This window comes from Ovis aries, chromosome 18 (genome assembly GCF_016772045.2).
Source record: "Ovis aries strain OAR_USU_Benz2616 breed Rambouillet chromosome 18, ARS-UI_Ramb_v3.0, whole genome shotgun sequence".
In the NCBI taxonomy this organism is placed as follows: Eukaryota; Metazoa; Chordata; class Mammalia; order Artiodactyla; family Bovidae; genus Ovis; species Ovis aries.
In genome coordinates this window covers 7,621,051-7,642,151 of record NC_056071.1, presented here as the reverse complement: position 1 = coordinate 7,642,151, position 21,101 = coordinate 7,621,051, and the positions used below count along the sequence as shown (strand labels likewise).

Sequence of the window (21,101 nt, the reverse complement as noted above, 5' to 3'; positions counted from 1 at the left end):
TGTGATTAATGACAAAATTCCAAAATACATGAAGTACAAAATACGGACAGAACTAAAAGAAGAAAGAGGTGAACCCACAGTCACAAAGACTTTAACATACTTCCCGCAGAACTTCACAATCAGGTAAAAATATTAGTAAGAATATTGAATGACAGTATCAATCATCTTAATCTAACTAACATTTTCAAAACATGAAACCCAATACCTGCAAAATACACCCACTTTCAAGTCCATATGGAGTATCTACCAAGATAAACCACATACAGGACTATAAAACAACTCTCAATAGGTTGCAAAATATTAAAATGTTGCAGACTGTATTATATTATTGCGACAGAATTAAATTAAAAATCAACAAAAAATAAAACATCTGGAAATGCTCACAAATATCTGGAAATTAAAAACTTACTTTTTAAGAAACCATCAAAATCATAAAGTAAATTGGAAAATAGTTTGAGCTGAATTATAATGACATTTGGTAAATGATAAATTAGGTTGCACTAAAATTTAAAACTTCTGTGCTCTGAAAAAATTATGCCAAAATGAAAATGTTTTCAAAATATATCTGATGAACAGAGAGCGTAACATATAAAGAATACTCAGTGCTCAGTAATATTAATGGGAAAACAAACAACCCAATTAAAAAAATAGGCAAAAATATCTGAACAGACACTTCACCTAAGAAGATATATGACCATCAGAAAAGCACATGAAAACATGATAATACCATTAGGAAAATGCAAATTAAAATCAAAATTAGATATCAGATACCAAATTGCAGAATCACCGAGGACAAGCAAGCATGCGAAGTGACTGAAACTCTCAAACAATGATGGTAGCAAAGTCTATGTAACTACTCCACAGAAATACTTTTATTCTGGCTCTCCAAAAAACAAGCTAATCCAGAAATAAGCACTTTAAAAAAATGGTTTTAATTGTCAGAAAAATACTTTTTATTTACTGAATTTTCTATTCATTTGATACTTCTTAAACTCAGTTTCTGGGTGACTAACAGTCAATTGCCACTTAAAAAATATCAGTTCATGGGTCATGGGTGAAAACGAGACCTAGTAAGCAGCTTCAGAGAAAATGAGTGTGAAACTATTAGTCACTCGGTCATGTCTGACTCTCTGCGACACCATGGACTGTAGCCCACCAGGCTCCTCTGTCCATGGAATTCTCCAGGCAAGAATACTGGAGTGGGTTGCCATTTCCTTCTCCAGGGGATCTTCCTAACCAAGGGATTGAACCCAGGTCTCCTGCATTGCAGGCAGATTCTGCATCGTCTGAGCCACCAAGGAATCCCAAGCAGAGAACTTTCCATCAGATTTGTAGAATTCATGAGAAACAAAGAGGAGGCAGAAATCCAAGCACCGAGTCTGATCTGCCTCAATTCAACAGCTTAATATCCTCCTTCCACGCCATAGTTCTGGGTCTGCCTTGAGATGAATGAGACATCACACCCAACCTCTGCTTGATTCTCTTGGAACAAAGTCTGGGATATCACGGAGACCAGCAGCAACAGCAGCACTGGCAAGCTCTTTCTGCCCCTAAACCGTGGCTCACACATCAAGTCCGAATCTATTAACAGTTTTCGTTACTGTTAGTAGGACATTTATAGCACAAAGGATTTTGCCACAAACTGAACACAAGCCATTTGGTAGCAGATGACAGCAAATGAGTCGCCCGAGAAAAGGAATTACCAAAATACTTCCTCTCTGAGGCTTCTCCAGATCCCTTGGTCTATCTAAATGAATGACTAGAGAACATAGCCACCCCAAGGAGTGAAACCGTACATCAAAATCGAAGGACAAACGGCTCTCAATGACCCAAGGAGCTGATAGACACGGGTGCCTCTGCCTCTATGATCGACTCTAACAAATAATGACCTACACGGCTTGTCTGCATGAGACACAAGTTGTCTCACACCACACCGAGGGAAGGAAAAAAGTGAGGAATGCAGATGTATTCCATCCTGGACACGTGGAACAGATACACATGTGAACACAGCTCAAAACCATGATAGTAGCCTTTGAATCCCCAGGGGAAAAACACTCAACTGAGATAATAGCACATCTGTGGTGATGTACTTGGGAATTTCACTTTTGCTAAAATTCAGAACTTTGTAAGAATTAAATGATAGGGCCTGACCAGCTGGGTCAGAGATATTGACAGAACTTTCAAAGTCAAAGGAACTATTAAAGAAAGCCATGTTGAAGAAGAGCGTGATCCCTTAGACAAAAGAGCACACCCTGCTCCTCACCACCCCTAAAATCAAGTCCCAGGGCTTTACCCTAACCTCGCTATCGTGGCCGACCTCCCTCTTTTCTGAGGTAATGTCTATAAATCTTGGCATTCAGTGTGCCTTTGCACCACATGTCAGCTATTAGCAATGGTGTTTTTCCTGAGAGCAAACTGGTAACATTAAAGAAAAGAAATGAATAGCATTGTGCTTGCAAAGTCATTTTACAAACATTCATGGCAACAACCATTTTACAGGGGACGGGGCACTACCCGGGAACCCGAGGGCTGTAAGGGATCTCCATCCTCTTTGCCAGTAAAACGAGAAATGTGGTGAAATCGAAATCCATACCTTGGGCTTATTTACATGACAGCTGAGCTAGTGACACTTCCCGTGCCAGAAGATTCTCTCCAAGGAATGTCTGTGCTCAGGGCGTCCTCTGAGCAGGCAGGCACCCGGAGCCTCCCCACAAGCCTGCAGGGGTGGTGGCCCCACGTGGCCGCATGGCCCTCACCTTTCCTTTTGGTTGTGTAAAATCCAACAGCTGCTCCATCTCGCCACAGAATCTTAGCCTCCTCCTTCACAGAGTGAGGTAGAAAAAACATGTCATCATCATCCAAATTCCTTTCTAGTCTTCCAAAAATAACGACGTTCAGAACGAAAAGCACAATCCTTTCCCCAAATGACTGAACCTTTGAAGGAAAAACAAAAAGAGCATCTAAGTGAGACAAGTAGGGAAAGTCAGACACAATAAATTCGATGCTTGGAATCAACCCACACGCCGGGGGCCAGGTGTGGGCTCCCCCACCGCGCAGTTCTTCTCGTGCTTGAGATCCAAACTGAGGATCACAGTTTCTCACGGAGGTTTTCTCAACCCTGGCTTTTCACACCCACCCTGGCCTCCAGGAGCAGGGGGGAGGGCCAGAAAGGCCCCCTTGGTCTCCAGAGCCACAGACGGGGAGTGTGAGGAGGCAGAGGACAGTCACATATCAGTGAAACAGGAGGTGGCTTCCAGGCAAGCCATTTCAGCAGAAACCTGGATGTGTCCAGGGAGAAACCCAATCTGCCATATCTTTAACAACAGCTCAAGGATTCTGACGCTCAGAACAAGGTGAATAATAGGGGGTCATAACTGGTGTGCAGTGGCTACGCCAAGATCAACTGATTTTCAATGACTTGTGACAGATTTTGAGTATATACTAGTGTCTCAACCCCACAGAGTTACTGGAACTCGAGGCCCAGCCCATCCCAAGGCTACATATGGAACCATCTCTCACCCATTGCAATGTCACGACAATTGAGGAAACTGTACTGTGGTCAAGCTCAGGCCCACAAAAGGGCTTCATCATTAACAAGTCAAAATGACTTCCTGTTCCTGCCTGTCAGCATTCTCTGTGTGCACATAGCCCATGGCTGGCACAGTTCAGTTGCTCGGTCATGTCCGACTTTTTGCACCCCCATGGACTGCAGCATGCCAGGCTTCCCCGTCCATCACCAACTCCAAAAGGTTGCTCAAACTCATGTCTGTTGAGTCGGTGATGCCATCCAACCATCTCATCCTCTGTTGTCCCCTTCTCCTCCTGCCTTCAATCTTTCCCAGCATCAGAGTCTTTCCAAATGAGTCAGTTCTTTGTATCAGGTGGCCAAAGTATTGGAGCTTCAGCTTCAGCATCAGTCCTTCTAATGAATATTCAAGGTTGATGTCCATTAGGATTGACTGGTTTGATCTCCTTGCAATCCAAGGGGATCTCACGAGTCTTCTCCAACTCCTCAGCTCAAAAGCATCAATTCTTTGGTGCTCAGCCTTCTTTATGGTCCAACTCTCACATCCATACATGACTACTGGAAAAACCATAGCTTTGACCAGATGGACCTTTGTTGGCAAAGTAGTGTCTCTGCTTTTTAATATGCTGTCTGGGTTAGGTATAGCTTTTCTTCCAAAGAGCAAGCGTCTTAATTTCACGGCTGGCACAGGTGGTACAAATGAAGGCCTCCTGCACCCACAGCAGACATAACTAATCAATCCCCATTCTATGTGAGTGAGCCCAGAAGCAGTCTAAATTCAGCCCTCTGGACTAAAATGTGGCGCTTGAGGTAAAACCAAACAGCCAGTGACACAATGACAGTATTATTAGATTTTACTCCGACAACATTCCCATATGGCAGCCTAAGGGCCTGGGTGTGTATCACCCTTTCGTATGCACCACGATGAAATCAGCAAGAGTCTTATCAACGCCTGGGCTGAGACTGCCACCCACATGCTACCGTTTGACTCTTACCAGCCGCGAGGGAAATCCTGGTTTACAGGTGAGGACACTGAAGCTCAAAGAGGGTAAGCAGTTACATTTGTTTATTTCACTGCCTTGTTCACAAGAGGACTTAAGACAGTTGGATGAGGGCTCTGCCAAAGGCAGGCCAGGTCTGAAACCCCAGACCAGGACTTCTGAGTCCCAGGCCAGTGGACCTGCTGCAGCCCAGATTTTCGTCCATGCGGGCTCTGGGAGAGGGAACTGCTGCTGCCTGCATGCTCAGTCGTGTCCGACTCTTTGCAGCCCCCTGGACTGTAACCCACCAGGCTCCTCTGTCCACAGGGTTTTCCAGGCAAGAATACTGGAGTGGGTTGCCATGCCCTCCTTCAGGGGATCTTCCTGACTCTGGGATTGAACTCACTTCTCCTGCACTGCAGGCATTTTCTTTACCACTGCGCCACACGGGAAGTCCGTAAGTTTGACATAAATATGATGCTTGGTTTTATATTTAATGTGTGCTGTGCTCAGTGGCTTCAGTCGTGTCCAACTCTTTGTGACGCTAAGGACTGTAGCCCACCATGCTCTGTCCATGGGATTCTCCAGGCAAGAATACTGGAGTGGGCTTCCATTTCCTTCTCCAGAGGATCTTCCCCACTCAGGGATCGAACCTGAGTCTCCTGGATTGCAGACAGATTCTTTCACTGCTGAGCCACCAGGGAAGCCCTTCATATTTAATCCTTGACCCTTAAATATTTATCATCATCATCATTTGTGGTTGTGGCTTCTCGGCTTAGATTTGCTGGGAGAGCTTCAGCAGCTCACAGTTCGTTTCAGTTTGTTTCTTCCACAAGTCAAGGGAGAAGACTGCCTCAGTGGTCTGTCAAACACTTTCATGTTTCTCAGATGCTTCAGTAATAAAAATAAATCAGCTTGCGGCCCTCTAACAAATGGCACGAAGTGCTTAGTGCCAATAAACTTATTAATTGGCCCAGAATGCAAACTATTTCACCTTCATCTGGAGCCAAATCTTAGATGAGAAAAAGATTTGCAAAAGCCACACCAGCTTAACTCTGAGAAGCCACCCCAATTTTGTATTTCAGACAGTAGCAGCCAAATCAAGTTCTGACTTTGAGAATAACTAGTTCATCACGAAACCCGACGGGTGTGATGTGGGAGGTTATATTTTTCAACTTATAAAACCAAAAAGTTCAGAGGAAAGCCAGAAGAGAAAAACAGATTGCATCTGGCAGAAGGGAAATAACCAATCAAAACCTGGCAGGAGAATAAAGGAAAGAAAGAAGATGCGCTTAATTTGTCCAATTTCATTACGGGGAGCGGGGTGGGGGGAAGAATGTGCAACATGTGATTCTGACTTAGAGACATTTCTGAAAACAAAAAACTAAGATCCAGTTCTAATCCCTCAATTAGGGCCACTAATGACGTTCACAGAAAGAATACTAAGGAAGCTGGGTTTCAGTTTGGTTTGGTCTGGTAATTTGTGAAGAAGAGCTGGCTAAGAAATAGAATGCAATTAAAAGGGAAGAAGTCAAGACCCCAAGTTCTATAAATTGAGAGGAACACTATCCCCACACACAGCTGGGGCAGACAGATCTTTACAACCTGGTTCATTAAGTGGAATTAACACTCCATTTCTGTTCACAGCATTAGCCACATTTTCAGAAAATGTGAGGGCTTTCCTCGTCTAAACTTGGAATTGATACACAAAGGAATTTACCACTCTTGTTCTGGAAAAAAGAAAACTATATATATACATATATGTATATATGTATGTTTGTATGTACGTATGTATATTTAAACAGCAACCCAGACTGTTCCTGGAATTTAGAACACCCAGTCCTCATGCCACCTGCTTCATCTATGGACAGTGACATGCACAGCTACGTCAGGAGCCTCACTGAGTACACCATGCTTATTTGCTGAACCTCCAGCCACCGTTAGTTTACTGGAAGAAAGCCCTTTTCAAAATAATATCTATCAAATCAATTAAAACCAGACCTGAAAACGTCCTGCCATTTGTGACAATATGGATGGAACTGGAGGGCATGATGCTGAGTGAAATAAGGGGAAAAACAAGACAGTGCGTGACCTCACCTATACGTGTAACATTAAAGGGTCAAACTCACAGCAACAGAGGCTAAGTGGTGGTTGTCAGGGTCTGGGTGTGGGAAAAAGGGAAAGATGATCGGTAGGTTCAAACTTCCAATAATAAGATGGACAAGTTCTGGGGGTCTAATACACAGCACAGTGATTGTAGCTAACGATACCTGTATTATATACTTGAAAGTTGCCAAGAGCACAGGTCACCACACAAAAAGAAACGGCAATTAGGTGATGCGATGCAGGCTTAACTAACACTGTGGTGGTAATCATTTTGCAGTGTATCAGTGTATCAAAGCAAGACTGAGCACCTTAAACCTGTTCTTTAGTCGCTAAGTTGTATGTGACTCTTTTGCGACCCCATAGACTGTAGCCCGCCAGGCTCCTCTGTCCATGGGATTTCCCAGGCCAGAATACTGGAGTGGGCCGCCATTTCCTCCTCCAGGGGATCTTCCAGACCCAAGTACTGAACCCACGTCTTGGCAGGCAATTCTCTACCACTGAGCCCTCCTTAAACTTACACAGTGTTATATGTCAATCGCATGCATGCGTGCTAAGTCACTTCACTCACGTCTGACTCTTTGTGACCCTGTGGACCGTAGCCCGTCAGGCTCCTCTGTCCATGGGATTTTCCAGGCAAGACTACTGGAGTGAGTTGCCATGCTCATCTCCAGGGGATCTTCCCAGCCCAGGGACTGAACCCATGTCTCTTATGTCTCTTGTATTGGCAGGCAGTTTCTTTACCACTTGTGCCACCTTATACCTCAACAAAGCTGGTAGAAGTGATAACCTTGAAACATACTTGAAAAAGATAACCCATAGAAAGGGCAGAAATATTTGCTAACAATATATGCAATAAGAGCTTGCAGCTATAATATGGAAAAACTCTTACAACTCAACAGTAAAAAGTCAATCCAATTAAAAAGTGGGCCAAGGATTTTCATAGCTACTTTCCCCAAAAAGTACATGAAAAGATGCTGAACATCCTTAGCCACAGGGAAACTTTACCCTTGCCATCCTTAGTCTCCATAAAGCCACAGCACCTCAAAGCCCACCAGGCCTGCCATCAGAGAGGATAGAGTGTGTGTCCAGTTAAATCACTTACTAACTATGTGGCTCAGCTTCAATTTCTTTGTCTACAAACCAAATACCTTAAAGATTCTGAAGTCAGATAATCCCTGTCAAAAGTCTAGGTAATACACAGGCCAGCGTCTAGCACAATATCTAACTCATAGTAAGTACCAATAAATCTAGGAATGTAATAAAACTTCGTTCAGTCGTGTCCGACTCTTTGTGACCCGTGGACTGTAACCCACCAAGCTCCTCCGTCCATGAGATTCTTCAGGCAAGAATACTGGAGTGGGTTGACATTTCCTTCTCCAGGGGATCTTCCCGACCCAGGGATCGAACCCAGGTCTCCCACATTGCAGGCAGATGCTTTAACTTCTGCACCGCCAGGGAAGCCCAATAATCTACTGGAATGTAATAAAACTTCCCTACACACTAGAGAGATGATGTGGATTAATGTTTCAGAATTAAGACAGCAGAGGCCACTCAGGAAGGCAAGAAGGATTTACCAACAGCCAGCTGTCTGTTACATATAGCCATTAACACTATTTTTCTTGAAGGTGGGGTATTATAGATGAAACGGTGCCCACCAAAAAGATATTAAAGTCCTAACCCCCAGTGCTGTGAATGTGATTTATTTGGAAAAAGTGTCTTGACCACATCAAGATGAGGTCATTAGGGTGGGCCCTAATCCAACATGACAGGTGTCCATATAGAAAAGGGGAATTTGGACAGAGCCAGACAGGGACAGAGGCATGAGGATGGGGAGATGCAGGGAGAGCACCACTGATAAGCCAAGGAGAGCTGAAGTTAGGAGACAGGCCTGGGGCAGATTCTCCCTCCCTGGCCTTGGAAGAAACTGACTCCGCCAACACTGTGCTTTTGGACTTCCAGCCTCTGGGACTGGGAAATAACACATTTCTGTTGTTTAAACCACCCCGTCTGCTGGCACTTTGTTAGAGCAGTCCTATAAAATGAATCCACAGCGGCAGACTAACTTACTAACATGATAATAAGTACACTGACCTTTACAACCCATTTCGCAATATCCGCTTAAGTTTGCAATGCCTCACCTTCATCAGACCCTCCCTTGAAGGATCAGAGGTCCTTAGTACATCTTCAGTGGTCCACCAGGACTGCTTCGCATAAACAGCCACAACTGAAAGAGAAAGCCAAGAGAAAATGAGGCGGTGCACATGGCCATCAAAGGGGCAGCTTTATCAGCTTGCAGCCACTGTCAAGATGCAAAGGAAAGCTTATGAATGAGAAAAGAGATGATGTTTCTAGGATGAGTTATCTTGAGAGCACTCACCAGGACGGAGCGACCACTCTCACCTGAAAGGACTTCACAGCTGTCTGCAGAGATGGCCTAACAACCCCAACACAGGATGTACCCCAGGGCTGTTGGGTGCAGGTAGTACTGACAAATTCACTGGATGAGAATTACATTTTTTTTTTTTTAAGTCCAACTATATGACCCAACTTGGAACTCCGCAAATTTAGGCAAACCCAACATCATCTAAGGGCATGGAATGAGCCCTCATTATCCTGGGTGCTGGGTTTGGCACTGGCTTCTTTTACATGCTTTTCTTCCATTCTCACAATGAAATTGACATCTGCATTCTTCTGAAGACACTGACATTCTGAGAAGGAAAGGCAACCAGCAAGGAGGGCTGCGGTCATGTCCGGCCCTCAGACCCAGGACTCCAAGCTTAATGCTGTTTCTAAGACGGGTCAGTTGTAGATGGGGCAAATTGTGCAGGGGTGGTGGGGGTCTTGGATAAGAGAACTCTGGGGCTAGGACCTACAGGAGAGGGAGGATAGAGACATCTCTCCTACCCCACTCCTGCCCCCACATTCTGAGACAGTCACTGAGACCTGTTGATTCCACCCACTCTGAGTTTGGACATGGGGGCTTCCCTGGTGGTTCAGACAATACAGAATCCACCTGCAATGCAGGAGATCCAAGTTTGATCCCTGGGTCAGGAAGATCCCCCGGAGAAGGGGATGGTTACCCATTCCAGTATGGATTTGTAAAGAATCAGACATGACTGAGCAATTAACACCTGCTGCTTAGTAGAGGTGATCTGGAACACCCTCAGTCTCACCAGGCCCCAGCTTTCTCATCGGAACTACCCAGGCTGATCAGCCGAGGTGGCTGACAAGTTCGGATGAGGATCAGATGTGAAACACCCAGCTCAGGGCCAGGCAGGCAGGGGCACTCAGCATCTGCTAATTAACACGCCAGTTCCTCCCTGCTCCTGCTGCAGCTGCCAGGCCCCATCGTTCCACCTGCCGCCTCCCGACAGGATCCAACCCCAGAGCCCCAGATGCCGGCTGGTCTGTCCCCACCCGTCCCCTTGTTCCAGTCTCCCCTGCCAATCTTTCCATCCTAAGGGGCTGCTCCAAAGGCAAATCCAGTCATGGCCTCCGCCTCTTATCTCCCAACAGGGCAGCTCTCCTTTCATGGCTTAAAAATCACATTTTAAAACACTAAAGTCACTTTGGCTGCTTTCTGGCAAATTTTTTTTTTAAGATTGTTTTTTAAGGGAAGTTTTAGGGCTTCCCTCGTGGCTCAGGGGTGAATAGTCTGCCCACCAATGCAGGAGACATGGGTTTGCTCCCTGATCCAGGAAGATCCCAAATGCTGCAGGGCAACTAAGCCCCTGCACCATAGCTATTGGGCCTGTGCTCTGGAGCCCGGGAGCCACAACCACGGGGCCCATGTGCTGCAGCTACTGAAGCCTGCATGCCCGGGAGCCCATGCTCTGCAACAGGAGAAGCCACCGCAGCGAGAAGCCTGCCCGCCGCAGCGAGAAGCCACCGCAGCGAGAAGCCTGCCCGCCGCAGCGAGAAGCCTGCAGCGAGAAGCCTGCCCACCGCAGCAAGCAGCCTGCCCGCTGCAGCGAGAAGCCTGCAGCGAGAAGCCTGCCCGCCGCAGCGAGAAGCCTGCCCGCCGCAGCGAGAGAGTAACCCCCACTCTCCGCTACCAGAGAAAAACCCTTGCAGCAACAAAGACCCAGCACAGCCAGAAATAAATAAACAAAATCAGTTTTTAAAGCAAGTTAAGTGCTTTTAAAAGAGAAGTTTTAGGTTCATGGCAAAATTGAGAGGAGCGAACAGAGATTTCCCATATTCCCCCTCCCCAGACACACAACCCTTGTTACCATCATCTCCCAGCAGTGTGGGACATTTGTTACAACCGATGGACCTAAACGGACACTTCGTGACCGCCCGACGTTTCCATCAGGGTTCACTCCTGTGCATTCTATGGGTTTGGACCAGTGTATCATCACATGTACCTATCACTACGATATCACACAGAGTATTTCCGTTGCCCTGAAAGCTCTCTGTGCTCTGCCTCCTCACCCGTTCTTACTACCTCCTACCCCTGGCAACCACTGATCTTTTTCCTCTCTCCTTAGTTTTGCCTTTTCCAGAAGGCCATATAGTTGGAGCCATACAGTATATGGCGTTTTCAGATTAGTTTCTTCCTGATGCAAAGAGCTGACTCATTGAAAAGACCCTGATGCTGGGAAAGATTGAAGGTCGGAGGAGAAGGGGACAACAGAGAATGAAATGGTTAGATGGCATCACTGACTGAATGGACATGAGTTTGAGTAAGCTCCGGGAGTTGGTGATGGATAGGGAAGCCTGGCGTGCCGCAGTCCACAGGGTCGCAAAGAGCCAGACACAACTGATCGACTGAACTAACAGTGAGATGCATTTAAGTTTGCTCTATGTCTGTTCATGGGGCTTCCCTCATAGCTCAGTTGGTAAAGAATCCACCTACAATGCAGGAGACCCTGGTTCAATTCCTGGGTGGGGAAGATCCCCTGGACAAGGGATAGGCTACCCACTCCAGTATCCTTGGGCTTCCCTTGTGGCTCAGCTGGTAAAAAATCTACCTGCACAGGGGAGCCTGGTGGGCTGCCGTCTCTGGGGTCACACAGAGTCGGATACGACTGAAGTGACTTAGCAGCAGCAGCAGCAATGTGCGAGACCTGGCTTCGATCCCTGGGTTGGGAAGATCCCCTGGAGAACAGAAAAGCTACCCACTCCAGTATTCTGGCCTGGAGAATTCCACAGACTGTATAGTCCATGGGGTCGCAAAGAGTCAGATGAGTGAGCGGCTTTCACTTTCTCATGTCTGCTCATGGGGCTTCCCAGGTGGCGCTGGTGGTCAAGAATCTGAGGGAGACACAAGACACGCATGTTCCATCCCTGGGTCAGGAAGATCCCCTGGAGGAGGGCACAGCAAACCACTCCAGTATTCTCGCCTGAAAAATTCCCTGGACAAGAGCAGCCTGGGGGGCTACAGTCCAAGGGGCCACAAAGAGTCAGACACGACTGAGCACACGTCTTTTCATAAAGACACAGATATTTCATAGCTCAAAATCATTTTCAGCACTGTATTCAGTGCTAAAATACTCCATTGTCTGAATGTACCATAGTTCAGTCCTCCTCCACTATCTTTTTATACTACTTTTATTGACATTTTTATACCTGCTTCTCAAGACAGGTATCTGAGCCTCCAGGGGTAAAGGAGCCACAAGATTAAAAAAAAAAAATACAACTTCCCAGTCAAATCTTTTTAGCTGGAGAATTGAAGGAAAACAACCCAGAGTAGAAAACAAAAGTTCCTTTGAACATTTAACGTCAGGCTCAAGACTTTAAAACAAGTTTTGTGAGGCGATCGAGTTAAGCTGCCACCACCTTCCTCCCTATTCCTCTCTGCTCTTGGAGGAATCGAAGACCAAATGATGACATCAGCTATTATTGAGCACTAACTCTGCACAGCCAGTTGCTTCTTTCCAAAACCCAATAGCATCTAATTCACTGTCAGTTTCATACCAGTGGTGAATCTTGTCTTCAACAACAGTTACAAAATTGATAGAGCCAACTGAGAGAAGAGCCAATTAAATGCTTGACATCTGCCTTCATTTATTCAACTAAATTCATGCTCCAAGTGGCACCTACTGGAACTTTCAGGAGGCTTATAAAACCATAAGGATTATTTTCCCGCTTAACAAGGTAAATCAATAAAAGATGTTCCATTTACTAACATGGTGTATTACTTATAATACAGATGTTCAATTTACTGAGACAGCTTCAAACAGGAAATGTGTTACGACTTGCTGTTTGTGTGGTGCCTTGCAAAGTTTCACGGTGCACTGCAGAGCATTAATTAGCCACACAAGTTGTCACAGAATAGATGGAATTTTTTCTTTTTTCAAAACTAATCTTAAGCTGTTAAGTATACATAACAATGAAGGTGAAGTCTGATCAAATTTAATAGGCTTAAAATGCATTGTCTCAAAAACGACTCTTGAAAAAGAGAATCAGCCTTCCAAAGAACAGCAGCTTTTGATCCGAAAAGCCTGAGACCCAGTCAAGAGGAGACAGGCAGGAGGAATGGGGCGGAGCCCTTGGAGAGCAGCTGTTCCCAGCTCAGCAAGGACAAAAGGCGGACCCTCGGGGGACAGGCAGCCACAGCAGAGCCAGCCTCGGGGCATCACTTCCGAGACACTGGGGCCAGCAGTTTCAGAGTGGCACAAAGTAGAAACCGCACATCTGTAGATTTGAAAGACAAATAGAATCCTGAGCAGAACCCTCTGGCTCCTCCACCACGTAGGACCTGGGAGAATGGACCCCTGCAAATGAATGAGCCGTGGTGTCAGCAGTCGACAAGGGCACTGCGGTTGACAGGCCAGCCTCACTGCTCTGATTTAGTGCCCATCTCCCCCCGAGTGACAGGTGACCACAAAGAAGGTGCCAGTAATGGATTGTATTCTGTGACACCCCAAGGTTTCCCAAACAAGTTAAGACAGTGAGGCTGACTCCCAGTGGCCTGGCTTCATCAAGGCTCAGCAGGATGAACTGAATTCTACCAGCTGGGGCTGAGTTTCCGGACGCACAAATGGCCCAGCTCCCCAGAGGCCACTGAGTAAGTCTGCATCCTTGCCCCTGGGAATCGGTAGCCTGCAGAGCAGAGAGAGCTAGACAGGCTGCTGCAATATGGGGCAGGATGTGATAGATGCTGGAATCAAGCTGGGAGGCAGAGTCCAGAGGACCCAGAGGAAGGGTCAGTTCTGCTGAGGGGCTGAGAAATTAGAAGATGCTTGCTCCTTGGAAGGAAAGCTGTGATCAACCTAGACAGCATTTTAAAAGCAGAGACATTACCTTGCCAACAAAGGCCCATCTAGTCAAGGCTATGGTTTTTCTAGTAGGCATGTGTGGATGTGAGAGTTGGACTATAAAGAAAGCTGAGTGCCGAAGAATTGATGCTTATGAACTGAAGTGTTGGAGAAGACTCTTAAGAGTCCCTTGGACAGCAAGGAGATCCAACCAGTCCATCCTAAAGGAAATCATTCCTGGATATTCATTGGAAGGACTGATGCTGAAGCTGAAGCTCCAATACTTTGGCCACCTGATGCAAGGAGCTGACTCATTGGAAAAGACCCTGATGCTGGGAAAGATGGAAGGTGGGAGAAGAAGGGGATGACAAAGGATGAGATGGTTGGATGGCATCACTGACTCGATGGACATGAGTTTCCATATACTCTGGGAGTTGGTGATGGACAGGGAGGCCTGGCACGCTACGGTCCATGGGGTCGCAAAGAGTCAGACACGACTGAGCAGCTGAACTAAAACTGAACTGGGAAAGTGTCCATAGGAAGCTGGCCAGATCAAGTTCTGGATCGCCGGGTAAGGTGTCAGAACAGGCAGAGATGACAGGCGAGGGCAGGTTAACCCTTGAGAAGAGGCACAGAGCCAGGCAAATCCAAGGCCACTCAGGACACCTCAAGCAGTGTGTTGGGCGAGGCTTAAACATGGGAGAGGCAGAGGGCAAACATCGATTATAGCAAGGTTGCCGCAAACACGGCTAACGTGTAGAAGCCCATCACTTCCCCACATGCCAGCAATGGACAAGTGGAATTTGAAATTACAAACAATACCATTTATGTTCAGTTCAGTTCAGTCACTCAGTTGTGTCCGACTCTCTGTGACCCCATGAATCACAGCACGCCAGGCCTCCCTGTCCATCACCAACTCCCGGAGGTCACTCAGACTCATATGCATGGAGTTGGTGATGCCATCCAGACATCTCATCCTCTGTCGTCCCCTTCTCCTCCTGCCCCCAATCCCTCCCAGCATCAGGGTCTTTTCCAATGAGTCAACTCTTCACATGAGGTGGCCAAAGGACTGGAGTTTCAGCTTTAGCATCATTCCTTCCAATGAACACTCAGGACTGATCTTCTTTAGGATGGACTGGTTGGATCTCCTTGCAGTCCAAGGGACTCTCAAGAGTCTTCTCCAACACCACAGTTCAAAAGCATCAATTCTTTGGTGCTCAGCTTTCTTCACAATCCAACTCTCACATTCATACATGACCACTGGAAAAACCATAGCCTTGACTAGATGGACCTTTGTTGGCAAAGTAATATCTCTGCTTTTCAATATGCTATCTAGGTTGGTCAAAACATTTCTTCCAAGGAGTAAGTGTCTTTTAATTTCATGGCTGCAATCACCATCTGCAGTGGTTTTGGAGCCCAAAAACATAAAGTCTAACACTGTTTCCACTGTTTTCCCATCTATCTCCCATGAAATGATGGGACCAGATGCCATGATCTTAGTTTTCTGAATGCTGAGCTTTGAGCCAACTTTTTCACTCTCCTCTTTCACTTTCATCATTAGCACCCCCCAAAAATGAGATACTTAGGCTTATACTAAATGAAATACTTACATTTAATAATCTAAGAAAATATGTATAAAAGCTATACAAGGAAAATTATTTACAAAACTGTGATGAACAAAATCAAAGAAAAACTAAATAAAGAGATATTCAGTGTTCTTGAACAGGAAGTTTCAATAGCATCAAAATGCCAGTTCTTCCCAACTTGACGTATAGATGCAATACAATCCAAATGGAAATTCCAAGAAGTTATTTCGTGGATTTCCCTGAAATGATTCTGAGGTTTACCAAGAGAGGCAAAAGATGATACTAGAAGAGAACAACCTGGAGAATGGACACTACCCAATTTCCAGGTTGCAGTAACCCAGACAGTACGGCATCAGGTGAACAGAGAGATCAATGGAATAGAATGTAGAGCCCAGAAACAGACCTACATGAGTGTAGTCAACTTCTACATAGTCAGATTTGACAGAGGAGCTGGAGAAGGCACTGGCAACCCACTCCAGTATTCTTGCGTGGACAGAATCCCATGGACAGGGGAGCCTGGAGGGCTGCAGCATGACGGGAAGAGCAAGTGCAACACAGGAGAACACAGACAGTCTTTCTAACAAACGGTGCTGGAACAAATGGACATCCATGTGCGAGAAATAAATCTCAACACAACTTTCACTCTTCACAGACGCCACCTCTACAGACATAAACCAGTGCCGACACGGAGACGAAACAGGAAGCACTTTGGACACGGCCCTGTGGACCTGGTGTGAGAGAAGACAGGGCTCAGCGCCAGGCGGGGCTCAGAGTCCAGCTTCTTCAATTACTAGCTGCATGACCCCCTCCCCACCTTGGGTCCCCCGTCTGTCGTATGGAGCCCTCAACATCCTCTTAACCTAGTCTTTACACAGTTTTGCTGAAACAGCTCATCTCACTCATCTGCTTTCCCCAAAGTGTCTGAAGCTTTTCGGTCATTTCCAAAGACTTCCTCCACCTGCTTCAAGGGTTTCTCTGGGATTCCAAAGAAGTATGAAAAGCCCTTGTTATTTGCTGGCTTTTGTCAGGGACACAATGGAAGCTCTTGCTAACACCCTGTTTCTTCCTGGGAGCTCCGTTGCCGAACTTCCTGCTCCGGTTTGCATGGGAAATGTCTGCCTTTCTTCCCCACACTGACCACTACCATCCTGTCCGCCACCTCCCGGTGTGAGTGGGGACACGCTCCTACCCACCGCGCGTGGTCCTTTTCCATCAGGGAGCATTAGCCGACAGTCATGTTCCTTGCTTCCTCCTCCCAGGCTTGTGAGGACAACCATACCTGATCAAGGCACACACTTTCACCTGCCCAGAAGCTCCCAAGATTTTTAAACCTTCCACCTTGCCTAAGATTTCTTAATGGAGCTAAACCCTTTTTTATTTAAATATCTTTAAATAAAACAATCACCTTTTAAAAGCTGGGTAAGGGAGAGCTGGTTGCCACCCATCACCTGGCACGGGGCGGCAGGGGGGCTGTGGCAGTGGGGAGCTCTCCTGAGAAGGACTTGAAGGAGCAAGGATCGGTGACCTTGGCAGGGGACGGTGGCCCGTGTGCCCTGCTTGCTCGGCCTCCTCACCTGCCAGCACCAAGGATAGGGGAGCAGCAGGGTGGTTTGGGGCCCTAGAGGCCACAATTCTGAAGCACATGGTCATCCAACCCACATGCTGAGTAGCTATTATGAACAGAGTGCAAAATTAAGCCACCAGAGGAATGCAAGTTAGACCCTGACTGAAGACACCTACAGCCTGGAGGAGGAGACAGCACCTGGGACATGAAGCACCTCCCGCCATGCAGGCCTCTAGGGCTACACCCTACAGACCATCAGCGGCCACCATGCTTCAGAGTAGGAGAGGAACATGAGACTGTTACTGTTTTAAAGCAATATTCTCCAGAACCACATGCCCAAGCACCTACCAAGCACCTGGCTTTTTTTTTTCCCCCTCAGGTGAGGCTCAGAGGGGTTAGGAAACTCAAAGTCAAGTGCCTACAAACAGCAGTGTTGGAACTGGACATGAACCGGGTCTCACGGGTTTTAGAGCACCTGCTCTAGCCACTATACTCCAGGGGCAGAATGGACAGAGAGATGGATGACAGAGCCAGGACCAGGCCCTGGGAAGGCTGGCAGAGTAGGGAAGACAGAGATGAGAGGAGAGGTGAGGAGGTGGCAAGGTAAGACACGGATGAGCACAGAGAGGCCAACAGGAAAGATCTTAACAGAGTGAACCTCGTTCAGCACGTTGAGACGGGAAAGGAGGTGGTCATTTATTCAGCAGACACTTGACACCAGGGACCCAGGACAGAAGACACTGCTCAGCAGGAGCAAGACAGGCCAGCAGGCCAGGGCCCAACACACCGTGACCAGCACCCCAGACGTGAGCAGCACCAGGCAGCCAATCAAGGGCCATGTCTTCATCCATTCATGAAGCTGTGGCAGAGCACCACATATGACAACACAGGTTTCCTTCTTGCACTTGTGCAGGCTGGGAGCCTGAGATCATGGTCAGGTTCCGGGGAGAGCCTTCTGGGCCACAGACAGCCAACTTCTCACCGTGTCCTTATGTGGCAGAAGGGGAAAGGGAGGCCCCTGGGGTCTCTCTGATAAGGGCGCTAATCCCATTTGAAAGAGCCCCACCCTCAAGACGTAAGCACATTCCAAATGCCCCACATCCCAACCCTATCACCTGGTTTAGGATTTCAGCATATAAATCTGGTGTGTGACACAGACATTCGGACCATAGCAAGCTGTCTGGAGGGAGTGGGGCAGAGTTCCAAGAACAGGCATGAACCAGACTAGGTTCCGATGCTGGGGTGCCTGGGGACCAGGCTAAGGTAGTGGCTTTGTAATAAGTCTCTGGAGGAGTCCAGTCAATGATAGACATGATCAGAGCGGTGGTTTACGAAGAGAACATGTAGGTTGGGCCCAGGTGGGAAGAATTAGCCCTTTTGAGGTTAAGAAGAACAAAAACATTGCTTGAGAAGATCACACTGGCTTCGGGGGCAGGTTAAGGCTGGAGCCAGGGAGGACGATGGAGGGTATGAAGATCAAGGCAAGGCTGAGCTCAGTCACGCTGCCAGGAAGGGGAAGCCTGGGGGCAGGGAAGACCACCTGTGAACCAAACTGGCCCTAAGGTAGAAGAGACGGGAGGTGGGGCTTGAGCAGACAGAAGTGGGTGCTGCACCAGGAGGCAGTGAGGGTGTGGGAGAGGTGTGAGACAGCGAGGTCAGCATGGCCAGCGGGATACACAACCGAAGCTGAGCAGAGTCAGAGAAGGTCCATGCCCCACGCCCTCACAGGAGCCCCGGAGGGAGTTCTCATGTGCGTGCATGTGCAGGCTCAGACAAACACGCACATCCCCTGCATGCATGCTGTGTCACTTCCCTGCAACCCCCGGACGTAGCCCGCCAGGCTCCTCTGTCCAAGGGAGTCTCCAGGCAAGAATACTGGAGTGAGCTGTCCCAACCCCGGGATCAAATCCTCACCTCTTACGTCTCCTGCACTGGCAGGTGGGTTTTTTTCCTCTAGTGCCACATGGGAAACCCACACACCCCTCACCTCCCCGCAGTAACTGCCAGTTGTTCACGGACTGGCCCCTGGTTCCCACTTCTTCAATCACAGCTGAAGGAGCTTCAGGCAGGTCTGCCTGCTGTCCCCCACCCTCCTCCCTCGGTTGCTCCTCGAGTCTAAGCCACCACGGCCCTGTTACAAATCTAAGAAATATGTAGTTACCCCAAAATAGAGCACAGTTAAGCCAAAGTGACAGGCCATCTTCCCGAAAGCAAAATACACGTAGGAAAAAAAAATGCTGAAAAGTCCTGGCAGAGAACAGCATATAAACACATTCCAAGGCATTGCATGACTTTTATGCAACATCGACTGGGCCGGTCAATAATTTGAGGGGAGGGGGGAAGTACACGAGTTGACATGGCAACTGTCACATCGCATTACTCGGGCTACCATTTCCATACAGACGTCTTCCTTAAAGGAAAACACTTCCCCACACGCCCTGTGAACTTGGGCGCCTCTCTGCCAGGCAGAAGGGAACATCTGGTTGGCCTTGTATCTGCATCAGCCTCCCTGTGGGTCTCAGGCCCTTCTTGCCTTCAGCAACTTGGTTTCCATGAGTGGAGATTTTTAACTCAAGGAAGATGGAGTGAGATGGGGGTGCCTGGATGCTGAGGCCCAGCTGGACTGCAGGGTGTTGGAGGCAGAAAGAAACCCACTCTGGAGCTAGTCTATCTAGGAAAGGCATCTTCAAAATCACAGGCTGCACCCAGGCCAGCACAGCACATTTCTCAGGCCTGGGAAGCAGAGAGAAGTGCAGACAGCCCAAGCTGTAGTGGTAAAACCCTCAGATGACTCAAAGAGACACCTCCCAGCCCAGACAATGGCTCCATCCTTGACACTCAGAATATTTTCCTTGGAGTGTCCCTGTTTTCCAAATACCATCAGTCCCTTGGTAAGAATGACATGTCTCTGTTTGTGGGATGCTGTTTGCCCCTACATTGACATCCAGCTCACAGTAAGCGCCATAAATTAACAGGGAATAAAGAAGGAAATCCCAAACAATAGCCAACACGTGTTCCCAAAACCCAGTGCTGTCATTGCGAATAGATCTTCAGTCTGCACCCGTCGCAGCCCAAGGAAAACAGAACTCCTGCGATTTCCAGCACGGAGCTCTTAGCTCCTGTGAAGTCAGGTCCTGCTCAACCTGGGGGCTACCTGACGCCCACCATGCTGGCCCAACCACACAGGCACCTTAGCCACCAGGCGGAGCAGGTACTTAAATTGAGGCTGAGTTTCTGAGGCTCTTTTCCCCCAAACTGTCAGGCCCACGGAAGTGGGATGACCCTTGGTAGAAGGCCGGGAGGATGGGACCCATTTCAAGCTGATGCCTACCTCCGCATTATCCAAAACACAAGCATAAAGGCATAAAAACTCATCATCCATGGAATTATCGGAAGCTCTACCAAGGAGGCTGCTCACCAGGTGGTCCCTGGACCCTTGAGTCTGCGGGGGTCATCACACTTCAAAGCCAGGAAAACTGCGATCACTTCTCCGCATACCAAGTCAGCAAGCCTCTTCTCCACTCCCACCATATTAGCCTGTTTTTTGCCAGAGAGACAAAAATCACTTCACCGACTCACGTCTGTAGGCTCACTCTGCAAACAAAGCTGGGTTTGGCCCCATCTTTCCCACCGGCCGGGAGGCCTGACGTCTCCCTCAAGGCACCCAGGGAACCAGGAGCTGCTCTGGACGGGTCCCCTCTCCCTGAAGTTCAGAGATTCACAGTTCCTCCCCTATTTCCACTCCCTGGTGACTCAGATAGTAAAGAATCTGCCTGCAATGCGGAAGGCCTGGGCTCGATCCCTGGGTTGGGAAGATCCCCTCGAGAAGGGCATGGCAAGCCACTCCAGTATCCTTGCCTGGGAGATCCCATGGACAGAGGAGCCTGGTGGGCTACAGTCAGTGGGGTTGCAGACAGTCAGAGACAGCCTTCACCTTCTTACCCCCACTCCCATCTTACGGCCTTCCCCCGCAACTCCTGCTCACAGTCTGTGAGGCCTGCTCAGGGGTGAGGAACGTCCCAGAAAGACCCTTCCGTTGCTACAGAAGTTCCCTGGGCCTCTCAGGGCACACCTCACTCCCCACCCCCGACCACCCTTGGTGACCCACCACCCACCTGCCCCAAACGCAGCCCAGAC

General features: G+C 47.9%; 1 protein-coding gene across 6 annotated transcripts in view; it reads right to left on the bottom strand.

The window, feature by feature from the left end:
* The window catches only part of LOC101111912 (protein FAM169B), a 91,964-nt gene that overhangs the window by 34,944 nt on the left and 35,919 nt on the right, over positions 1-21,101 (bottom strand). For all 6 annotated transcript variants that reach the window (XR_009597311.1, XR_009597310.1, XR_009597312.1 and 3 more), the window contains exons 4-5: positions 8,751-8,836; positions 2,757-2,934 (exon numbers count right to left, since the gene is read on the bottom strand). Coding sequence is in view for 2 of the 6 variants with exons in the window: in XM_060401985.1 (XP_060257968.1) it covers positions 2,757-2,934; positions 8,751-8,836 (264 nt within the window). In the remaining 4 variants the exon portion in view is untranslated. The remainder of the gene's footprint in view (positions 1-2,756; positions 2,935-8,750; positions 8,837-21,101) is intronic.